General features: G+C 35.2%; 2 protein-coding genes across 2 annotated transcripts; both read left to right on the plus strand.

Annotated features, from left to right (window-relative positions):
- Positions 1 to 891: 891 nt before the first annotated feature.
- On the plus strand, positions 892 to 4,022 carry LOC114717693 (receptor-like protein kinase FERONIA). Its single transcript, XM_028902893.1, has one exon. It carries the CDS (start codon positions 1,062 to 1,064, stop codon positions 3,747 to 3,749), a length of 2,688 nt encoding a protein of 895 aa, XP_028758726.1. The 5' UTR covers positions 892 to 1,061; the 3' UTR covers positions 3,750 to 4,022.
- Positions 4,023 to 4,783: 761 nt separating this feature from the next.
- On the plus strand, positions 4,784 to 21,926 carry LOC114717692 (receptor-like protein kinase FERONIA). Its single transcript, XM_028902892.1, has 2 exons — positions 4,784 to 4,794; positions 18,908 to 21,926. Exon 2 carries the CDS (start codon positions 18,929 to 18,931, stop codon positions 21,638 to 21,640), a length of 2,712 nt encoding a protein of 903 aa, XP_028758725.1. The 5' UTR covers positions 4,784 to 4,794; positions 18,908 to 18,928; the 3' UTR covers positions 21,641 to 21,926.
- Positions 21,927 to 25,017: the final 3,091 nt, after the last annotated feature.

A 25,017-nucleotide genomic window follows, 5' to 3' on the forward strand; every position in this document is an offset into this window, starting at 1 on the left:
GGAAATACAGAGTATGTGATCAAAAGACTTTCAGTTAACGTTTATTTCTTGGCGCCACGAAGTCAGCCTCTAGTCATAAATCACTGGTGGCATTGTGTTTTTCGACCTCTTTGTCCTTGAGACAATTTTCTTACAAGTTTTTTTTTTTTTGTATTGGAGAGAATTTTTATTCAATGAAATTGAGCACTTTTTTTAAATACAGAATTTAAATATTAGTTCCTTATATGGTAAAGCACTTGCCAGACATAACTCCCATTGATATGCCTCCATGGTCTCTGATTTCCCTTGATCAAGTACTCTTACATAATCCTACTAATAGCAAAGAATAGCACATCCATCTACATCATCCCAGCCGGAATATCTTCACAAATTTTAGCTTCATTGCATTGAGCTAATTTTTAGTCCAAGCATTTTCCTATGACTCCCTAATTAACATGTCATCAGTGAATTGGATGTTAAGCAGGTGAAGGTAATAATATATTTTCAGAAAAGGTTGAGTAAAGATTTTTCAGGAATTGTGCGGATACTTTTTCTTTGACCCAGATGCTCCCAGAATTAATTAATTTATGGAGAAAAAATGCGATGCAGCCCACTTTGGATAGAATAAAAACGTGTTTGGATAAAAATCAAATCATAATTTTAAAAATATTTTTATGATATATGAAAGAGTATGTTTGATCCTGTAGAAAAATGTTTTTGTATTATTTTATCTGACCAAACACCCCTGAATATGATAGTACTTGGCTTCAATGCAGGCTTGCAGAGAGTAGCAATGGTCTATGAGTAAATTAACGCGAATCTATGAGATATGTTGTGCGTGTGAGTGTGCGTTATGTTTTGGACTGTCAGGTAGTTTGAGTTGGAAGTGACGAGGCAAGTGGGTTTGAAAAGTCAAAGCCACCGTGTAACTCATTGCCTGACTGGGTAAATAAAATAACCTTTCTTTCCAGGAAATCGCATCTGTTTCTTTCATCAAGTTTGTTTAACTGCAAATTGTTTCTTCAAGATTTTACTCCTTAAATCCCAAGAGAACTGGAAAGAATAGTTAAACAAAGTCAGTCATGAGAGAGAGACAAACCGCTGTATCCAGGGTGACTCACCCACCCACAATCGTCGTCACCTTCCAGTTATTCTTCTTCTTCCAGCTCCTTTCCACCACCGCCTCCTACAATCCTGATGATCATTTCTCAGTCAACTGCGGTTATTCCGGCAATTCGTCTACTCTAGACGACCGGAACTGGACCGGAGACACAGATTTCGGACCGTTCTCCCCGATCGAACTCTCCAACAGCAATAAGTCATCAGTAGGCGACAACGCACCTGGCAAACCAATCCCTTACAGCACCGCACGCTTGTCTCGCTCTGAATTCTCCTACTCGTTTCCTGTGAAGACCGGCGGCCAAAAGTTTATTCGCCTCTACTTTTACCCATCTTCCTACGACCCCCACTTCCTTCACTCCGATGCTTTCTTCTCCGTCAAAGCAGGGCCTCACACCCTCCTTAAGGACTTCAACGCTTCACTTAACGCCGGCGCCGCCGCCGGCGCTTATCTTAAACATGCTGCCAGAGAACAAGGAGCCATCTTACGGGAGTACTGTGTCAACGTTGACTCAGGTCAGAGGCTGCACATAACCTTCACGCCCAACGAATCTTATCCAAACGCCTACGCTTTCGTCAACGGGATTGAGATCATCTCTATGCCCCCCTTTCTTTACTACACCAGACCTGATGACCCGCGATCTATGTGGCTAAGTGATGAAAACAAACAGTTTCCGGTCCAGAACAGCAATGCTCTGGAGACTCTGTACAGAGCTAATGTTGGCGGAAGTCGGATCGGTTCCAATAAAGACACAGGCATGTTTCGTTATTGGGACGTGGATAATGACTACTTGGAGAGGGAGCGATCGCGCAGTATTTCAGCAGGTTTTGGTTTGCATCTGGTGTATAGAGATGATCAAAATTATTTTGCACCTGATGACGTATACAGGACAGCCAGAAACTATGGGATGAACGAAACGTCCAAATTTAATGTGACTTGGGAATTTGAGGTTGACTCAGAGTTTTTTTATATGGTGAGATTGCATTTTTGCGAGTTTGATGAACACATTGAAAAAGCTGGAGACAGAGTTTTCCGAATCTTCATAAATGATGCTTTGGTGGAGTCTGTCGCTGATGTAATGTCGTGGACTAACCATCAGAGAAATGTTCCTGTGCATAGGGACTATGCGGCGTCGATGCAGGGCAAGGGGAGCTTGAAGAAGCTGAATCTCTCAATTAAGTTGCAACCAACCCCTACTGCGAGAAGCACTTACAGAGATGTTTTATTGAATGGTATTGAAATTTTGAAAATAAGTGACTACAATGATAATCTCGCGGGTCCTAATCCTAATCCACCTCCATCTCCCCCACTAACATTCTCAAAGTCATCAAAGAACGGAAACAAAGCAAAGGTAATTTCCATTATGGCTGGGGCAACATCAGGCTTCATCGCGCTGTCTCTTATTGTTCTGCTCATTTTCCTGCGATTCATTAGAGCTCCGGTCAAGGAAGGATCTTCATGGTGGGGAAAAAAATCGGTAGACTCGTCCAACAAAAACAAACCCCGCGGGTCATCATCATTACCGTCCGATTTGTGTCGCTACTTTTCTATAGATGAGATAAGAGCAGCCACAAGTAACTTCGACGATGTTTTCATTGTGGGGGTTGGAGGGTTTGGTAATGTCTATAAAGGCTATATTGATGACGGAACAGTCCCTGTGGCCATCAAACGGCTCAAACCAGGTTCCCAACAAGGCCTCCGTGAGTTCCAAACTGAGATCGAAATGCTCTCTCAGCTTCGTCACAATCATTTAGTTCCTCTCATTGGTTACTGCAACGATGGCAACGAGATGATCCTCGTTTACGAGTTCATGGCTCGTGGGGCCCTCCGTGACCATATTTATGATTCTGACAACCCTCCACTTTCCTGGAAACAAAGGCTGGCGATGTGCATTGGTGCGGCGCGTGGACTTCATTATCTTCATACTGGTGCGAACCGCAATATAATCCACCGTGATGTGAAATCCACAAATATCTTAATAGATGAGAAATGGGTGGCCAAGATTTCGGATTTTGGACTATCCAAGATAGGACCCACGGGGTTGTCCAAGTCTCACATAAGCACGGTGGTAAAAGGAAGTATGGGCTACTTGGACCCAGAATACTATAAACGTCAAAGGTTGACTGAAAAGTCTGACATTTACTCTTTTGGAGTTGTATTGCTGGAAGTATTGTGTGGGAGACCTCCTTTGATACGTAACGTGGAGAAGCAGAAGCTAAGTTTAGTGGAGTGGGTTCGAAAATGTCATCACGAGGGTGTGATCCATCAAGCGGTTGACCCGTTCCTGGTAGAAAGTATCACACCAGAGTGCTTAAAAGCGTTTAGCGACATGGCCCTGAAATGTTTGGTGGAAGATGGAAATGAACGACCTTCGATGAACGACGTCGTGTGGGGCCTAGAATTTGCGTTACAGCTTCAAGAAGGGACAGAGGAAGTGGGGCTTCTGGTTGATGAGGGCGAAATTGAAGGAAAGAGCGAGGAAAGGGCTCTGATAAGGAAAACGACAAATGTGGAAGAAAGAGAAAGCAAAGTGGGTTTCACGAGCAGTGATGAATCAAAAGGAAGCAGGTTGACTAGTTCAAGCAGTGAAGATCAATCTTTAGTTTCTGGATTGATCTTCTCCGAGTTGGGTCATCCATCGGTTCGATGAAGAAGTAATCCGGTGGTATTTGCTAGGTGATGAATTTTAATTTCGTCCTTTTCCAAATAGTAACGACGTCGTTGTACTGCAGTGTGTCTTTTACGGCAACTCTGTACTTTTATTTTCTATCTGTATAAATATAAAATATGCAAGCAGAAAATTAAATAATTACTTCTAAAAGTACGCATGATTACCAGATGAGATCACACTTCTCAGATGCAATACAAGTCTTTCAGAGTATGATTTTTATATATCTCTCCCAATTTAATAATATATGACTACGAAATCAAGGGTTCGATTATCTGGGAAATCCTTTCAGACTATTCGTAACCAGCTGTTGGCTGGTGGAAAAAAAAAATCCATAATCCATAGTTCTCACTCGTTGGAATTTAATGTTATTTTATTATGTATATTTTTATTTTAATAAATAGAAAATTTATTATTTAAAAATTATTTTAGACCTCTAATATTTATCTTTTTAATGAAAAAATCTGTATTTTTTTAATTATTTACTGCAAATGAAAAATTATGCATCCAAACCCATTTATAATTTTAGACCTCTAATATTGATCTTTTTAACTAAAAAATCTGTATATGTGCAACTGTGTATGGATGGCTCCATGGGAACTACTTTTCCATTTTTGATGTCACATCATTGACTGATTCAAAAAGCTTGCACCTTCCAAGCAAGTGGCACGAAAAGTAGATGGTACTCAATGTGGCTCTTTGTGGTTTTGTTTTATTTATTGTTTTGAATATTTAAATTGTTGGGGTTGGCCGCCCTTTCTATGCAGAGAAAAGCCTAATATTTAAAGTGTCTTTTGAGTCTCACTTATTAAGGTGGGGATGGATAGATTAGGGTTAAAAGGTGAGGCATCATTTTGAGGGCAAAAGCAGCCATATGAAGAGAGGAAAAAAGTTTGTTAAAAAAAAAAAGAAGAAGAAGAAGAAGAGAGGACAAAAGGGAAAGTTATTTTCACATCTTCACATGGCAATTTCAGTAAATAGGCATTTATGTATTAGTTAATCATTAGATCCTGCTGAAACTTGATCAGTAGGTTCGTAACATCTAGCGCGTGATCAAATCATCAATTCCTTACCTGGTGTGAGAGATATTGAGTTTGTCCTACAGCTTCATTCTCTATTATAAGCTTATAGCTTTAGTTGTTAGGTTGGTCATTTGTACTTGTTTACGCATATGGTTGGTTGTGAATTTTTTTTTTTATCTGGACGACCCATGATTTTTACCCTTGCATTGAGGGGTTTTCTTATCTCTTATACTCTTTAATTTCTGCCATATGTTTGTTTTTTTTTCCCTAGAACATTCTTGCAAGTAGTGAGAAAATGTTTTCGCTGTGTGTAACTCTCAGGTTTAACTTGTGTGTTCTTCTCATTATAATGACATCAGAGCCAGGTTCTCAGGTTGATTGGTTGCCTGGGTGTGAGGTTGTCACATTGGCTTATTATTGAGTTCTTTGACTTTCTTGAATGATGTAACATATACAAGTAGGATAGTTTCTTTAAATGGTAGTAATTATCATCTATGGAAGGACAAGATGAAAGATTTACTGTTTGTTAGGAATTTGCATCTTCTTGTGCTTGCTATTCAAAAGCTGAATTCTAAGTCTGATGAGATTGGGATTTCCAATATTAGCAGGTGTGTGGTTTTATTCAGCAATTTGCATATGATAATGTTTATAATCATGTTGCTAATGAGACAAATGCAAAAACTTTGGGGAGAAGATTGAGTCCTTGTATGCCCTTTCAAGTTAGAAAATAACAATGGTTTTGTTTGTTTGATGAATTTGAGATACAAGGATGGGATTTCCATTTCTAATGACTTGAATTAATTTCAAGAGCTCTTGGATCAATTGTTAGGAATGGATATCAAGTTTGAAGATGAAATTTTGGGATAATGGCTTCTTAATACTCTATTTAAGTCTTAGGAGACATTTCGAGTTTTTATTACAAACTAAACCCCTAATGGTGTTATCTCTTTCCAAATAACAAAGAACAGTGCTTCTAATTAAAAAAGTGAGAAAGAAGGCACATGGCTCTTCATCTCAATTTGAATTGTTGATTACAAAAAATAGGGGGGAGAAATTAGAAGGAAAAACCAAAATGTAGTAGAGAAAAGAATAAGGGCAAGTCTAAGTCGAGACATAAGGATGTAAAGTATCATTATTGTCATAAAATGAGGCATATTAAAAAGAATTGTTTCTAGTGAAAAAGGGAGAATAAAGATAAGAAGGATGAGCAGAAAGACAAAGGCCAAGATGAACGTGTCAATACTGCTATCAATGATGATCTAATTATTCTTCATGATTGTGACACAGTTAATTTTATATCAAATGAAAGCATGTGGATTGTAGATGGTGGTATTACATTGCATGTCACACCAAGAAAAGAGTTCTTCACATCTTACACATTTGGTAACTTTGGGGTGTTAAGAACAGATAATGGTAGTGTGTTTAAGGTGGTTGGTGTTGTTGATGTTTGTTTGGAAACAAACATGGAAATGACAACATGGTGACATTGCTATATTTTTAGTACTTTTAAAGTGACATTACTTCTAAAAAAAACATTTCAAATACTCTCAATTCCTGAGCAAAAATTTTCAGAATAAAATTGGACCTCAAACCATAATATAAATGTTAGCAAATTACAGTGAAAGCCTCACAACAAGTCTTAATACTACTTCTGGTCTTTAACACATAAGAACTAGTTTGACTTTTAATTTAGTTTTAAATATAATATCTCAATCTACTTGATCTCACGTATTTATTTATTTTTTCTAAAGCAATTCTTGTAATATATAGTTGCACATGTTAAATATTCTATCAAATGGTAGTTCTAACTATTACATATGATTATTAAAGATATTTTAAGAAAGACAACACCTATTTATTATAATTAACTAACTTAATAAACTTTCTTAATTTACTTAAATTAGTCAGCTAACTTTTATATTAATGATCGGAGGTAGTATTAAAGTTGTTGTAACAAATATTAATTTTTGAAAAAAGCCATAACATAAATCAAACTATCTCAAGAATTCTTCAAATTCATGAGCCACAACTAACAAGTCTTTTTTTTTTTTTTTTTGCTTCACACAATCATTTTCAACATTTGAGTTATTTGACATAAAATCTGATAAGGAGTTATTTAGCTAATTGTTGCTCGAGTGCTTCCAATCTAGACACGATGTTCATGTTCTGTCCCCCGTGTTCTTGATTCTCTTAGATAAGTTTTGTGGCTATCCTTCTATGTAAATCCTTTTCAAAATCAAAACGGAGCGTTGAACTGTTGATGGAAGAATATGTCCCATCATTGCCCCCCAAAAAAAAAAATCAGTTTCACCTGCCACATTATGTTAACTAGCATTTGGAAAATTGTGTTTTTGAAGATTGATTCATAGGTCTTTTGGTCAAACTGTAACTTGGGCTGTTCATGTGATAAGACCGGATTATAACCAGCAGGCCGAGATAGGAAGGCCTCGTCTTTTTCTTTTTTTTTCCCTTTTTTTACTTTCTTAATTTGAAAACTGTACATGGAGTATAGAAACTGATGATAAATACTATACAAAAAAAAAGGTAAACATTAGATTAAAAAAATTGGCACTAATCGAAATTTTGACAAAGAAAAAGTTTTCTATGATATTAAGAGACAAAGAAATAAATAAACTTAAAATATATCCTAAAAAATCACATAACCCATACAACACAATTTGTAAACAACATAATCAAAATAACAATTAATAAATATGATTCCAATAATATTATAATAGTGATAAAAATAAATTTATAAAATAAAAAAGAAAGATAATATTTCAGTTGTCAAAAGAGACTGAGATAAGACAACCGCGCCACATAACACCTAACACAGTTGAATATCCCAAACCATCACAGTAAACTAGAGAGTACATCCTCTAACTTTTTCTCTTTTAAATCTAAGTGTTTTTCTTCCGTTCTTTCCAGCATGAGCGTGTGAGAGAGATTTTAGAATGGGGAGACACACATATATACATAGAACACACTCACACACTATTTTTTTTTTTTTTGACCTTGCACACACTAAATTTTACATGTTAAATTAGTAGAAAAATTGTTTTTAAATATACACTACAACGATAATGAAATTGAAATTGGAAATATTTACAATGGACTGTATGACATGAATTCCCCTAGAAATTCAAGAAATACACAAATAAAATATACTTGAAAATAATAAAAGTTGATTAGGTAAAATCCTAAAAGAACTTACCTCCAAATTCATAGCTATAAAAAGGCTTTCCAAAGAGCTGATCAAACTCTTACAACTTAATTGTATTCTACCACGAATACAAAAACAAAAGTAAATATATGTCAAAGAAAATTTTCATTTATAACTTGAAAATAATTGCATACAATTGACTCTTAAAATAGACAAAACTCCTAAGTCAATTTCTCTTTCTCCTGAACTAAAAGATGTTCTTGTTTGGAGCACGTACAATTACAGGGTGTAGCCCAACGAATTCAAATGCTCGGGAAGGCGGAAAGTCCAGGCAAGGCCTAATTGCTGCTATAGATTTATTATCCTAAAAATCGAATTGACTAGAAAAGCAAGACTCTAAATATTAAAATTAATCTAAAAATATATAATATTATTAGGATAAGATTGTTATCTATTCAAATTTAATCCCTGAGATTCCTATTCACCAACACATATTTCTAAAACAATACTCCCTCCGGTTCAAAATATAAGTTAAACTTTGTTGAATGGGCTTGTTTTTTTTTTTCTCCCCTAAGATAACATTGACTTCTGTCAAAGTATTTATTGAGTTTTTTTTTTTCAAATTTTACTCACATATATTCTCTTTCTTTTTTGATTTATTTATTGCATTTTTACCATTCTTTTCATTAATAAGGGCATATTTTAGGAGAAAAATACATGCCTTATATATTTAGTATTTTAAGGTGATTTTAACTAGTTTTTTTATAAACATAAATGGATAAAGTTTAGCTTATATTTTAAATTGAGGGGAGTATATGTAATGGATAATTTGTAACAACTCAAAAGTATAATCCACATACTTAACAAAAGTACTTCATAAATAGTTTATAAGTATTTCTAGTGTTCAATCAATCAAAAAGAGCATGGGCATGTCCAAACGACCCAGCATGTCATAGTTTCAAAATAAATCTTTAAAGTATTTTAACAAAATAAAATAAAAAAGTCTTAGGGTCATGACAAATAAAATAAACATAACATGTGTTGAATGAGCCAAAAAAAAAAAAAAACCTTCATAGCTTACTCCATTGGTGAATTCCCTTGCTTCTTACTAAATTCATCACCTAAAAATGTTAAAGGATGATATGAGATCTAACATCTCAGTAACAATAAAATCCCTAATATACACAATCCAAACACACACATATATTTTATTAAAACTAGATATTAATATATATTTATATACATCAAGTGTTACAATTTTACCAAAATTCTATCATTAAATCAACAAGATGATCGAATTAAAATATTACTTAAAAAGGAATAATTATTTATTTCAAATTTAAGGGCTATTACAGTGCAAGATCCTTATTTCTTTTTTTCGATTACATAAAGTAACCTAAAGCATAAAGCTAGTGGCAAGCCCTCATCAAGGTTCAGATTGCACTAAAAAAAAAAAACATCAAATCAACGATGGAATTTAGTACCGAAATTTTCGTCACTAATCAAAATTAGTGACGGATTAGTGACAGAATTCGGTTAGCGATAGAATTAATGATAGAATTTTTCCATCACTAATTCCACCATTACTAAATAATTAGTTACGGAATTCAAAATTAGTGATAGATTACTGACGGATTAGTGACAAAAATTAGTGACGAAAATTTTTCGTCACTAATTAGTAATGGATATGCCACAAAAATTCTGTCACAAAATAATGATGGATTTGTGACTGAAAATTCCGCCAATTTAATACGTTGCTAAATTTTTTTATTTTGTAAATTTAAAATACCACATTATCGCCACGTGTCCGTCACTATGAGTTGCCACCTCATCAATGGCTGCCACCTCACCAACTCCTCTCTCTCTCCCCCCATGTTGTCACGTCATCTCCTCGTTCATGTCATCACCACGTGTCCATCATTGGATGCCACCTTAACTCTTCCTCTCTCCCATGCAGCTATGTCATCATAGCATCCACGTCATCGCCTTGTTCATGTCATCGCCATGTGTCCATCATTATGAGCCGCCGCATTATAGCCTTGTCCACATCATCGCCACGTCACAAATTGAGCCAAATTGTAAAGAAGTGTTGGTTCGAACCTGAGACACCTTGTGCACGTGCTGAAGCCTTTGCCAGTTGAGCTGAGAAGCACCGACGAAATTCGTTTACAAAAATAAATATATATAATATTTCTAATAACAAATACAAACATATATAATAAATATTATATATATAATTTAATATATTATTATTTATTTGAAATTAATTTTTATATTTTAGTAAAAAATTTCTAATGATTTATATTTTTATTCAAATATTTAACAAAATAATGAGTATATTATTTATTTTTATTTTTATTTTCTTTTATAATATTTGTATTTTTTAATTTTTATATAATATATTATTTAAAAATTATGATATGTTATATTTTTATTTTAATAATAAGTTTAAAAATTAATTATTATATATTTATATTATATTTTTTTGTGATTGATTAGTGACAGAATTGCAATGGAAATTAGTGACGAAAAAATTCCATCACTAATTTCCATCACAAAATGAGAGTTAGTGACAGATTGGTGACGGAAATTAGTGACGAAATTTGTTCGTCACTAATTTCCGTCACTAATCATTTAAAACAAAATTAGCAACGGATTTGTGACAGAATTTAGTGACGAAATAAGATTCTGTCACTAATCCGTCTCTATGTAAGTGACGGAATAAAATTCTATCACTAATCCTTCACTAATTTAGCGACAGAAATTTTTCATTACTAAATTCCGTCGCTAATTTTAGTCATGGAATTTGTAAGGGATTAGTGACGGATTAGCAACGGAATTTTATTCCGTTGCTAAATTTCATCACTAATACCCTGTTTTTTTTGTAGTGTTGATGCCACTCTACCTTAAGATCATTAGCATAATGTAGTGCATAAGATGCACTTCTTTAACAAAAAAAAAGGTCTTTTACATCATTTAATTAGAATAGGCACCTGACATCAAAAAGACGACTAATGTAAAAACGAGCAATGTTAGAAGTCCATTTTTTTTATACCAGTTGCAAAACTAGTGTAAGAAATATTACTTTTAACATTGGTTGTTATTTCAACAGGTGTAAAAAATAAAACAAAAACAAAAATAAAAAAGAAAAAGATCTTTGATTTTATAGGATATGATAAAATGTCAAAAGAAGCTGTGTTTTTTTATATATATATAAGAGAATCGCAACTTCTTCTGGGATTTTATTATATCTCATAAAATTCTAATCTCATAACATCGTAACAAACAATCCAACAAATAAAGAAATAGCACAAGAATAGAAACAATCAGATATAATGAAACTGTAAAAAAAACTAGCCAAGTTTTCCAGAAATGATACCGATTCATATTAGTTCATACAATAAAAATATATTTGTTAGACAAAGTTCAAAATTATTCATCAAATAAACAGATAGAGAAATAGTATAAGCTTAAAACAAGTACAAATCTATGCAAATACAAGCACATGGATAACAACATAATGAGAGTTTGAGAGAGCACAAATCTGGATGTGATGAGCACAAATCTTGACGTCATGAGCACAGATTTGGATGAACATGCACAAATTTGGATGGTGTGAGTATGGATCTCTCTTTGACAATCGTAGCACAGATTTGGATGAACATGCATAAATTTGGATGAACCTAAAGATGATGATGAGTATCGAGAAGATAACACACTATAAAGGAGACGAGCACGAAGAAGATGTCGCAACATAAAGGAGAAAGCATGAAGAAGAAGACTAACATTGAGATCACGGGTGAATGAAGCATATATATAAAGGAGATTATGAAAGAACTTAGAGAGATTATGAGAGAATGAAATTTGCTTTTGAAGATGCAACTACAAAATGAAGTAGGTTAAACCTTTAAATTTTAAATCACCTTTTGAAAGCTTGTAAATATTATTTTTAAAACCTTTTATATCGATTAAAACTTTTTATATCAATTGTATTAAATATCTAGTATAGAAAGTATATTTTAAGCCGATTGTATGAGAAACTAGTCTAAAAACTTGTAAATATTATTTTGGAAAAATTAATCTTTTAGTCCTTCAAGTTTTAACTCACTTATAACTCAGTCCCTGACCTTTTGACTTGCTTATAACTCAGTTCCTAATATTTTCTAATTTAATAATTTAATCCTTATCATATATAATTTATTTTTAGTCATCAAATAATCATCTTACATGGCAAAAAATACTATTTAATACCACTAAAAATTGTTAACATGTCATCCAACTCAACTTCTATGTATTTAATTTTTTTTTAGGGGGAAAAAAACACAATTCGTCGTCTTTCCCATCCCGTAGAAATGAAAGGAGGAGGGACCTTTGCTCCCAGACTAAAACGAACATCAAAGCACAAGCTTAAAAGCAACATTCTTACCAGGAATATCATGATCAAATAGAAATGAATCAGAAGAAATTCCTTTACTTCTTAAGTTAGTCACGGAAAAAAGGAAGAGAAGGATTACTGTGGATTTGAAGGATTAGAATTGCACTGCTCAACAAAGTTTCCCAATTGGCAGATCTTAGAAATATCTATTATATTGAGTTTTCTTATTTGAGCAAGCAGAAAAGAAAATGAACATCTAATTGAGTACCCTTCGCAAAAATTCTACAGCTCTCTGCTTAATCTCCTTTTATGAACGCTAGGCTAATCACAGCTTACTACAGGCACCAAACTTCAAAGCTTACAACTTTACCTCATTATTGGCTTCTTTAAGGTACTTGTTCTGTGCTCTCTTCGTTCTTGGCCATGATTAGTATTTCCTTTAAAGCACAATGAATAGAAGCTGAGTTGCTTCTTTCACTTCTACTAGAGGGGAAGACAACCAACTCTATTTTTTTCTCTGAAAAAAAAAAAACTAAATACGTATAACTTGCGTTGGATGACATATCAGCAATTTTTAGTGGCATAAAATAATATTTTTTGCCATGTAAGATAATTATTTGGTGACTAAAAATAAATTATATATGATAAGGATTATATTCTTAAATTTGAAAAGATTAGGGACTGAGTTATAAGCGAGACAAAAGTTTATAGACTGAGTTGCACCGAGTCATAGTTAAGAGATTGAGTTATAAGTGAATTAAAACTTGAAGGACGAAAAGATTAATTTTCCTTATTATTTTTTTAAAAATTTTATTTTTAATACTTTTTACACCACTTACACAAATAAACAGTATAAAAAGTATATTTTACACCAGTTATATAGGAAACTGATTTAAAAATTTATCAATATTTATGAAAGTACCATCGGTCACATTGTTTACACAGCTCTTGCAATAAATTTAAAAAAAAAAAGTCGTTTTTCAAGTACTGATGTGACACCCAACATCCCACATACAAATTATTAAAAGATGTAGGCCCGAACTGCACTGTGCCAAGACCCAAGCCTCCTTGAAGCATTGTGCTGTCCTATTTTGCCGTTTGCATGCAGGTGATTGAACTGGTCCATGGTCCATATTGAAAGTGATTAAGGGAGTGTTTGGATACCTTGAAAAAAACTTCTCAGAAATATTTTTTCGTAAATCGAGAAATTCTTCCACATATTTACCTTGTAGATCGTAAAATCACTTCTGAAACTATAGTTTGGTTTCCATCCAAACACCCCCTAAAACTAACGCATTTAATAAAAATGAGATATTTACTTCTATACTTGTGTCACCCGCGGGCATGATTGCAATTTTGGATCATTTTCATTTATGCATATTTACTTGGAGACAAAGATAGACTAGAATGGTCTAAATAATAAAAACCGATGCTTTTTCCCGAATAAGCAAGACATTGTTCAGATAACACTCTTGAGGAGCCAAATGAAGAAGGTACTCTCACTAATCTTCCTCATGTGGATGGCCCTACTGGTTCTTGCAGATCTGAGCATGGAAACTTCAGAGAATGTTAACAACAGCTTCATCATCACCACCTGCCGTGGCGGCTCAGCCGACTGCCTTATCGGAGATGACGACATTGAGGACGTCAATGGGTTGCTGATGAATTCTCATGTAGGCAGAATGCTTTCGGATACTTCAAAGTCCAAGACTGAAAATGCAGGTGACAAAAATAAACCTGCTTTGTCTTGTCCTTCAGGTAGGTACACGAGTAGCACAAGCTGCCTTCGACTGGCAGGTGTAGATTATAAGAAAGAAACATGCGATCCTTACAAACGAAAAGGCTGCTGAGAAATTACTTAGCTTCTTCTGATATGGTTGATTAGTGATTTCAAATTTGAATGTGATGTGAATGACTTATGGTTTCCTTTCTTCTTCTGTATATGTGTGTCTGTATCGCCTAACAATATGAATTCCCAGTTGAATGGAATAAATTTCAGTCTCCTTATGTTTGCTTCGACTGGTCAGTTTCGTCCTTAGTTCTAACTTTTTGGGACCAGTCACTGAAGTCTCATTGATAAATTTCTTTATCCTTGATTGATCTATAATTCTCTATTCTATATGATTAGGTTTAATCTCATGCTTGTTCCGTTTTAATTAGGATTAATTTTTATTTTGCCCTGCATATAATTATTGTCTATTTCCAATGTAGTCCCTTCAGATAGAGGGCATATTAAATAAAAACAGTTCAGATTTAGAATATTATGACATTAAATGAGGGTAAAACTGGAAAAGAGAAAAATCTAGGGATTTTAGAGTGATTTTTTCTCATAATTTTTTGAAAACCGAATTATATAGCCAAATGAGTTCAGATCATCTCCTCCGCCGAAAGGGGACTCGTGCTCACATGAAACTTGTTCCAGAGAGCAATCAAGGAATTGGCTTAATCCATATGTTGCGTCACTTTGTTCTTTTAAAACGTTTTTAAAATATTTATATAATTAAACGTAATAATCATTTAATAATATCATTTCAATTATATTTTCTAAAAATTAATTAACATAAATATTGAAGAATCAGGCTTTATAATACCCACTCATAATTAATTTTTTTGAAAAAAAAGGAGAAAAATCGTCCCTCCCCCTCTAATCTAATAAGGGTTCGTTTTTGTTTTTGCTTTTGCCTCTAGAGGATTGTGTGTGCAGCTAATCCACATACACGCCATGGTGATCTTGGGAAAAGAATCCCTTCCTTTCCCCTCCCTTCTTCTTCAGTCCTTAGATTAATATTTTAGTAGTTCACATTTTATTTTTGGGTTACCATTGTGTTTAGTATTTTGTTACATACGTCCAGTATTCTAAAACAATTTGTGAGATGCGTCCAGCATTATTAAATATTTTTTTAGCTGCATTTGGCATCTAAATTATTTTGTAATTCATTCAGCAACTTGAAGTATAAATTTGTTCCAGGTGCATCCAATAACTTAAGAAAATAATAAAATAATATTTTATGGTGCTTAATATGCATTCATTTAACAAACATTTCGAAGAGTTAATAACAAAATTAAAATTGCTCATAAAATAATATTTTAAATGCATAATTATATTGCTTTTAAAAAATTAATAGTTCAAGAGAAAAATTACACCACAAAATATTTTAAAACACTAAATGCATTTAAAAAATATTTTAAAATGTTGGACACACTACAAAATATTTTTTCATGTTGGATGCAACTGACAAAAATTTAGGGTGCTGAACGGACGCATTTTTTACCTTTTATTTTTAAAAATTATTATTAAAATGTTAAATTATAAAAAGAAAATAAATAATAAAATATAAAGTACCAAATTTTAATTTCAAACGTTTACAGACTTTTAAAAATACTTTATATATAAGTTTTAAAAACATTAAAATCTGAAACGTTAGAGGAGGACGCACCTGACATTTAACATTGGAGCCAATAGAATACTTTTTGTTGCCCAAAACTCCTCTAATTAATATGCAAAATCAAACAATTGAAATTGCAAAAAATACTATATCTGAATTTTAATATAAAAACTAGTTAAAAATTTATATTGATCTTAAATACAACATTTTAATATAAATTATTTCTAATATTTATTTATCTTGTCTTCAAGTAATTTCTATGTTAAGTAGTTTTCATAAAGAGTAATTTCAATGTACATGATTAATAAAAGTATTCTATAAAAAAAACTATATTTATCTATTATAAATAACTGATTTAATTAATTTTTTAATATCTTTAAATTAATTATTTAATTTTTATGTTAAAAAATAGGTGTTAGTATCGTAACTTCGACTCTCACTTAATGCAATCCATTGTGGCAGGCAGGTCGAAATACATCAATGCAACCGCTACACTTATTTATATCCCCTGCATGCACCCACTAAACAACGCACTCTGGAAATACGGAGTGTGATCAAACGACTTTCCTTTTTTTTTTTTTTTTGGCCAAAATCAAAAGACTTTCAGTTAGCGTTTATTTCTTGGCCCCAAGAGTCCAAGAGGTCAGCCTCTAGTCATAAACATTACTGATGGCACTGTGTTTCTCGAGCTCTTTGTCCGCAAGACAATTTTCTTACAAGTATCCTTTTTTTTATAGGAGAGAATTTTTATTCAATGAAATTAAGCACTTTTTTTACTACAGAATTTAAATATTACTTCGTTATATGGTAAAGCACTTGCCAGACATAACTTCCATTGATATGCCTCCATGGTCTCTGATTTCGCTTGATCAAGTACTCTTACATAATCCTAGTAATAGCAAAGAATAGCACATCCATCTACATCATCCCAGCCAGAATATCTTCACTAATTTTAGCTTCATTACATTGAGCTAATTTTCAGTCCAAGCGTTTTCATATAACTCCCTAATTAACATGTCAACAGTGAATTTTTTTTTTGGCCAAAACAGGGTAATAATATATTTTCAACAAAGGTTGAGTAAAGATTTTTCAGGAATTGGGTGGATACTTTTTCTCTGACCAAGGTGCCCCCGGAATTAATTAATTTATGGGAATAAAATGTGATGCAACCCACTATGGATAATGGATAGAATTAAGGGTAGAAATAGACCAGGTGGCCTATCAGGGACCTACAGCTTGGCCTTCTTTCGGCTCGATTAGGCTAGGCCTGTTAAAAAATAAATCCAAACTCAAACCTTTTTCAAAGCCTATTTTGACTAACAGGCCAGGCTTAGATTTCGTGAGAAGCCTGTGAAGCCTATCAGGCCGCCTGAGCTTGTGATGTTTTTTTTTAATATATGTATATAGATTATGCAAAATACAAGGGTCGAACTCGAGACCTGCAATGTTTTTTTTTAATATATGTATATGGATTATGCAAAATACAAGGGTCAAACTCGAGACTTGCAGGCGGGTGAGAAGAAAACAACTTCACCACCGCACCAATGTATTCTGTTGGTAGTTGTCACGCATCATATATGATTTTAAACCCAGTTGAGTAAATTGGCAAAACAATTATTTACTCCGCAGCTCCCTCAGGTTTTCATTTTCCCCTCCAGTCTCCATTTTGATTTTCGACTCGCGGCCGCTCTCACCTCTCGGACTCTCAATCTCAGATTCAATCTCCTAGTCTCCAGTCTCCTACTTCAGTCTCAAACTCCACGATTTGTGCTCGTGCTCGCCGGCAGTGCTCAGTCTCTCAGCATCGGTGTGAAGTTCGCTCGGTCTCCTACCTCTCTTCAGTCTTCATGGCTTGTGCTCTCCAGTCTCTATATCCTCGGTGGCATCGACTCCCAAGCCCAATCCATAGCATCGGCGGCGTCGAGTCATTCTCCTCCTTAGTCCTCACAAGCGACGTCGACTCCCAAGCCACAACTTAGATGTCAGAGCTTGAACTGTATGACCTCTCAAGACACGACATCGCTGTCGACGACTTTTCCTCATCAGTCGTCGGTGCTCATCTAGCCAGGTAAGCTTCCTAAATCCTTCAAAATTAATTGGTTTTGTGACTTTGTCTAACCCATCTTCCTCCTCTCCCCATTTTCGCCTGAAAAAATCAGATTCCTTCTTCAACCGCCACCTTCATTCATTCGTCTCTCATCAATCGGCCGCCATAATCCACCAGACCACCATCCCTTGTTGCTCATCATTTGGTTGGCACCTTCATTCATTTGATACATCCTTCTTTTTTTTTTTTTTTTATATGCATCCTTCATTCATTCATATGCTACCACAAAATTACAAAGGAGAAAAAAATTGTTTGGGGGGGGGGGAATGCTGTTAAAATTTTCTGGGTTGGCAACAATGATGAAGAAGATAGAGTTGGTGCTTTAAGAGTTGACACAGTTTTTTCTTTTAATGTTATGTGCTACTATTCATACACGATTAGTTTTTGATGTTGTTGCATTTGGTATGTTCTTGTTGATTAATAACATTATCTCAACTTGTATTTTAAGTGATTTTGAACTGTGATTTTATTTGAGTTTATTAATTTATTTAGTCGTTGCTTTTTCTCTTCATGTTTGGCAGCTCAGTTTTAAATCATTAGTGGCCTGCTTCGGCCTGTTTAAAGGCGTAGGCTTGTATTTTGTTAATGCTTGTGTTTTCAGCTTATGTCTGTTTTAAAAACCACATCCCTTTTAACAAGTTTCAAGTCAAGTAAGGCTTTTGTCTAGATCAGATTTAAGTTAAAAAGAAAGCCTTTAATAAGTAACAGGCCAGACTCAAACCTATTTATTACAAATCAGGCCTAGCCTGTTAAAGCGATGGCCTGTCTTGGCCTATTTTCATCTCCAAACAGAATAAATATGATAGTTCTTGGCTTCAGTGTAGGCTTGCAGAGAGCAGCCATGGTCTATGTCAGTAAATTAATGCATATCTTTGAGATATATTGTGCGTGTGAGTGTCTATTATGTTTTGGCCTGTCAGGTAGTTTGAGTTGGAAGTGACGAGGCAAGTGGGTTTGAAAAGTCAAAGCCGCCGTGTAACTCATGGCTTGACTGAGTACATAAAATAACCCCTCTTTCCAGGAAATCGCATCTATTTCATCTGTTTCTTCAAGATTTTACTCCTTAAATCCGAAGAGAACTGAAAAGAATAGATAAACAAAGTCAGTGATGAAAGAGAGAGAAACCGCTGTGTCCAGGGTGACTAACCCGCCCACAATCGTCGTCACCTTCCAGTTATTCTTCTTCTTCCAGCTCGTTTCCACCATCGCCTCCTACAATCCTGATGATCATTTCTCAGTCAACTGCGGTGGTTCTGGCAATTCCTCCACTCGAGGTCGCCGGAAGTGGACCGGAGACACAGATTTCGGTCTATTCTCTCCGATCGAACTCTCCAACAGCGATAAGTCATCAGTAGGCGACAACGCACCTGGCAAACCAATCCCTTACAGCACCGCACGCTTCTCTCGCTCCGAATTCTCTTACTCGTTTCCTGTGAAGACCGACGGCCAAAAGTTTATTCGCCTCTACTTTTACCCATCTTTCTACGACCCCAACTTCTTTCGCTCCGATGCTTTCTTCTCCGTCAAAGCCGGGCCCCACACCCTCCTTAAGGACTTCAACGCTTCACTTAACGCCGACGCCGACGCCGACGCCGGCCGCGGCGCCGGCGCTTATCTTAAACTTGCTGCCGGAGAACAAGGAGCCATCGTTCGGGAGTACTGTGTCAACGTTGACTCAGGTCAGAGGCTGACCATAACCTTCACGCCCACCAACGAATCTCATCCAAACGCCTACGCTTTCGTCAACGGGATTGAGATCATCTCTATGCCCCCATTTCTTTACTACACCAAGCCTGATGACCAACAATCTATGCGGCTAAGTGATGGAAACATGCAATTTCCGGTCCAGAACAGCAGTGCTCTGGAGACTCTGTACAGAGCCAATGCTGGCGGACGTCAGATTCCTGCCGATGAAGACACAGCTGGCATGTATCGTTATTGGGACCAGGATAATGACTACTTGGAGAGGATGCGACCGCTAAGTATTTCAGCAGGTTTTGGTTTACGTCCAGTTTACAGAGATGATCAAAATTATTTTGCACCTGATGAAGTATACATGACTGCCAGAAATTTTGGGATGAAAGAAACGTCCATATCTAATGTGACCTGGGAATTTGGAGTTGACTCAGAATTTACTTATATGGTGAGATTGCATTTTTGCGAGTTTGATGAACAAATTGAAAAAGCTGGAGACAGAGTTTTCCGAATCTTCATAAATGATGCTTTGGTGGAGTCTGTCGCCGATGTAATGTTGTGGACTCACAGTCAGAGAAATGTTCCTGTACATAGGGACTATGCGGTGTCGATGCAGGGCAAGGGAAGCTTGAAGAAGCTCAATCTTTCAATTAAGTTGCAACCACACCCAACTGCAAGAAGCACTTACAGGGATGTTTTATTGAATGGTATTGAAATTTTGAAAATAAGTGACTACAATGATAATCTTGCGGGTCCTAATCCTGATCCAGCTCCATCTTCCCCACTAACATCCTCCAAGACATCGAAGAACGGAAACAAAGCAAAGGTAATTTCCATTATCGTTGGGGCAACATCAGGCTTCATCGTGCTGTCTCTTATTGTTCTGCTCATTTTCCGGCGATTCATTAGAGCTCCGGTCAAGGAAGGATCTTCATGGTGGGGACAAAAATCAGTTGACTCGTCCAAGAAAAACAAACCCCGCGGGTCATCATCATTACCGTCCGATTTGTGTCGCTACTTTTCTATAGATGAAATAAGAGCAGCCACAAGTAACTTCGACGATGTTTTCATTGTGGGGGTTGGAGGGTTTGGTAATGTCTATAAAGGCTATATTGATGACGGAACAGTCCCTGTGGCCATCAAACGGCTCAAACCAGGTTCCCAACAAGGCCTCCGTGAGTTCCAAACTGAGATCGAAATGCTCTCTCAGCTTCGTCACAATCATTTAGTTCCTCTCATTGGTTACTGCAACGATGGCAACGAGATGATCCTCGTTTACGAGTTCATGGCTCGTGGGACCCTCCGTGACCATATTTATGATTCTGATAACCCTCCACTTTCCTGGAAACAAAGGTTGGCGATGTGCATTGGTGCGGCGCGTGGACTCCACTATCTTCATACTGGTGCGAACCGTAATATAATCCACCGTGATGTGAAGTCTACAAATATCTTAATAGATGAGAAATGGGTGCCCAAGGTTTCGGATTTTGGACTATCCAAGATAGGACCCACGGGGTTGTCCAAGTCTCATATAAGCACGGTGGTAAAAGGAAGCATGGGTTACCTGGACCCAGAATACTACAAACGTCAAAGGTTGACTGAAAAGTCTGACGTTTACTCTTTTGGGGTTGTCTTGCTGGAAGTATTGTGTGGGAGACCTCCTTTGATACGTAACGTGGAGAAGCAGAAACTAAGTTTAGTGGAGTGGGTTCGAAAATGTCATCACGAGGGTGTGATTCATCAAACGGTTGACCCTTTCCTGGTAGAAAGTATCACACCAGAGTGCTTAAAAGCGTTTAGTGACATGGCCCTTAAATGTTTGGTGGAAGATGGAAATGAACGACCTTCGATGAACGACGTCGTGTGGGGCTTAGAGTTTGCGTTGCAGCTTCAAGAAGGGACAGAGGAAGTGGGGCTTCCGGTTGATGAGGGTGAAATGGAAGGAAAGAGCGAGGAAAGGGCTCTGATAAGGAAAACGACAAATGTGGAAGAAAGAGAAAGCAAAGTGGGTTTCACGAGCAGTGATGAATCAAAAGGAAGCGGGTTGACTAGTTCAAGCAGTGAAGATCAATCTTTAGTTTCTGGATTGATCTTCTCTGAGTTGGGTCATCCATCCGTTAGATGAAGAAGTAATCCAGTGATATCTGCTAGGTGAAGAATTTTAATTTCGTCCTTTTCCAAATAGTAACTACGTCGTTGTATTGCTGTATGTCTGTTACAGCAACTCTGAACTTTTATTTTCTATCTGTATAAATACAAAATATGCAAGCAGAAAATTAAATAATTACTTTTAAAAGTACGCATGATTACCCGATGAGATCACACTTCTTAGATGCAAGTCTTCAGAGTATGATTTTTATATATATCTCCCAATTTAATAATATATGACTACAAAATCAAGGGTTCGATTATCTGCGAAATCTTTTCAGAGTATTCGTAACCAGCGGCTGGCTGGGAAAAAAAAATCCATAATCCATAGTTCTCACTCGCTGGAATTTAATGTTATTTTATTTTATATATTTTTATTTTAATAAATAGAAAATTTATTATTTAAAAATTATATTTTAGGTTTAGATTTATTTTTATATGAGAAAAGTTTAAGTGATATACCAAGTAAACTAATTTTTGTTGGGAGGTTTAGATTTTATATCAGCAATAAGCACGGCTCAAGACTAATAAACTCGCGAGAAAGGAGTCCATGGAGAGGATATTTAAGAACCGACCTTGTTTTAACGTTCAAGAAAGAGGTGAATCTGTTCTCAGTTCTCACCGTCAAAGAAAGAACCGGACATACATGGTTGGTTGATAGTCCATGTCGATCCTTCTCTTCGGGTTGAATCTTTGACTAATAGTGGTTTTCTTTTCTTCCGTCAACTAAAAAAATATTTCCTTTTGCCCCCAAATACACGAAACTTTGAAAGCAACTCAGATAACAAAAATACACCCACACGTGTTAATATGAAAATGCATGGGTGATCATTCATAAGTTATATTTTTCTACACAGACTCGAAACAAAGTGGTATCTCATACTTTTATGGAGCGATTTAAATTACAAGGAACCCATTCTTAATTACAGATTGAGTGTATCAAGGCAATAATCTTATATTTTGTTGAAACGAAGGTTTTCCAGCAAATGAAAAGTTACGTATCCAAACCCATTTATAATTTTAGACCTCTAATATTTATCTTTTTAATTAAAAAATCTGTATGTGTGTAACTGTGTATGGATGGCTCCATGGGAACTACCGTTCCATTTTTGATGTCACATCATTGACCGATTCAAAAAGCTTGCACCTTCCAAGCAAGTGGCACGAAAAGCAGATGGCACTCAATGTGGCTCTTTGTGGTTTTGTTTTATTTATTGTTTTGAATATTTAGATTGTTGGGGTTGGCCTCCCTTTCTATGTAGAGAAAAGCATAATATTTAAAGTATCTTTTGAGTCTCACTTATTAAGGTGGGGATGGATAGATTAGGGTTAAAATGTGAGGCATCATTTTGAGGGCAAAAGCAGCCATCTGAAGAGAGGAAAAAAGTTTGTTAAAAAAAAAAAAAAGAAGAGAGGAAAAAGGGAAAGTTATTTTCACATCTTCACAACGGAATTTCAGTAAATAGGCATTTACACATTAGTTAATCATTGGATCCGACTGAAACTTGATCAGCTGGTTCACAACATCTAGCGCCTGGTCAAATCATCGATTCATTACTTGGTGTGAGAGATATTGAGTTTGTCCTACAGCTTCATTCTCTATTATAAGCTTATAGCTTTAGTTGTTAGGTTGGTCATTTGCACTTGTTTACGCATCTGGTTGGTTGTGATTTTTTTTTATCCGAACGACCCATGATTTTTACCTTGCATTGAGGGGTTTTCTTATCTCTTATACTATTAATTTCTGCCATATGCTTTTTTTTCCCTAGGACATTCTTGCAAGTGGTAAGAAAATATTTTCGTTGCGTGTAACTCTCAGGTTTAACTTGTATATTCTTCTCATTTGTAAGAAAATATTTTCGCTGTGTGTAACTCTCAGGTTTAACTTGTATATTCTTCTCATTATAATGGAATCACAGCTAGGTTCTCAAGTTGACTGGTTGCCTGGGTGTGAGGTTGTCACATTGGCTTATTATTGAGTTCTTTGACTTTCTTGAATGATGCACCATATACAAGTAGGACGGTTTCTTTAAATGGTAGTAATTATCATCTGTAGAAGGGCAAGATGAAAGATTTACTATTTGTTAAGAATTTGCATCTTATTATGCTTGCTATTCAAAAGCTAAATTCTAAGTCTAATGACATTGGGATTTCCAATATTAGCAGGCGTGTGGTTTTATTCAGCAATTTGCAGATGATAATGTTTATAATCATGTTGTCAATGAGACAAATGCAAAAACTTTGGGGGAGAAGATTGAGTCCTTGTATGCCCTCCAAGTTAGAAAATAACAATGGTTTTGTTTGTTTGATGAATTTGAGATACCAGGATATGGGATTTTTATTTTTGATGACTTGAATTAATTTCAAGAGCTCTTGGATCAATTATTAGGAATGGATATCAAGTTTGAAGATGAAATTTTGGGATAATGGCTTCTTAATAGTCTATTTGAGTCTTAGGAGACATTTTGAGTTTCTATTACAAATTCAACCCCTAATAATGTTATCTCTTTCCAAACAGCAAAGAATGATGCTCCTAATGAAAAAAATGAGAAAGAAGGCACATGGTTCTTCATCTCAATTTGAATCATTGATTACAAAAAATAGGGGGAGAAATTAGAAGGAAAAACCAAAATGTAGTAGAGAAGAGAATAAGGGTAGGTCTAAGTCGAGACATAGGGATGTAAAGTGTCATTATTGTCATAAAACGGGGCATATTAAAAAAGAATTGTTTCCAGTGAAGAAGGGAGAATAAAGATAAGGAGAGTAGAAAGATAAGAGCCCAAATGAGCATGTCAATACTACTATCAATGATGATCTAATTATTCTTCATGATTATGATACTGTTAATTTTATATCAAATGAAAGCGTGTGGATTGTAGATGGTGGTATTATAGTGCATGTCACACTAAGAAAGGAGTTCTTCTCGTCTTGCACATCTGGTAACTTTGGGGTGTTAAGAATGGATAATGATAGTGTGTTTAAGGTGGTTGGTGTTGTTGATGTTTGTTTGGAAACAAACATGGGAATGACAACATAGCGACATTGCTATATTTTTAGTACTTCTGAAGTGAGATTACTTCTAAAAAACCTTTCGAATACTCACAATTCTTGAGCAAAAATTTTTGGAACAAAATTGGACCTTAAACCCTAATATAAATGTTAGCAAATTACAGTGAAAGCCTCACATCAAGTCTTAATGTTCTTAATATAAGAGCTAATTTGACTTTTAATTTGGTTCTAAATATAAAATCTCAATCTATTTGATCTCACATATTTATCTATTTTTTTTAAACCAATCCTTGTAATATATATATATATATATATATATATATATAGTTGCACATGTTAAATATT

The sequence above is a fragment of the Neltuma alba genome, unplaced genomic scaffold, assembly GCF_004799145.2.
Source record: "Neltuma alba isolate B1F8T4 unplaced genomic scaffold, ASM479914v2 tig00011768_pilon, whole genome shotgun sequence".
Lineage (NCBI taxonomy): Eukaryota > Viridiplantae > Streptophyta > Magnoliopsida > Fabales > Fabaceae > Neltuma > Neltuma alba.

Bases quoted from the DNA above. Each gene is read 5' to 3' on its own strand.
- LOC114717693 (XM_028902893.1), top strand. From the start codon at position 1,062: ATGAGAGAGAGACAAACCGCTGTATCCAGGGTGACTCACCCACCCACA.
- LOC114717692 (XM_028902892.1), top strand. From the start codon at position 18,929: ATGAAAGAGAGAGAAACCGCTGTGTCCAGGGTGACTAACCCGCCCACA.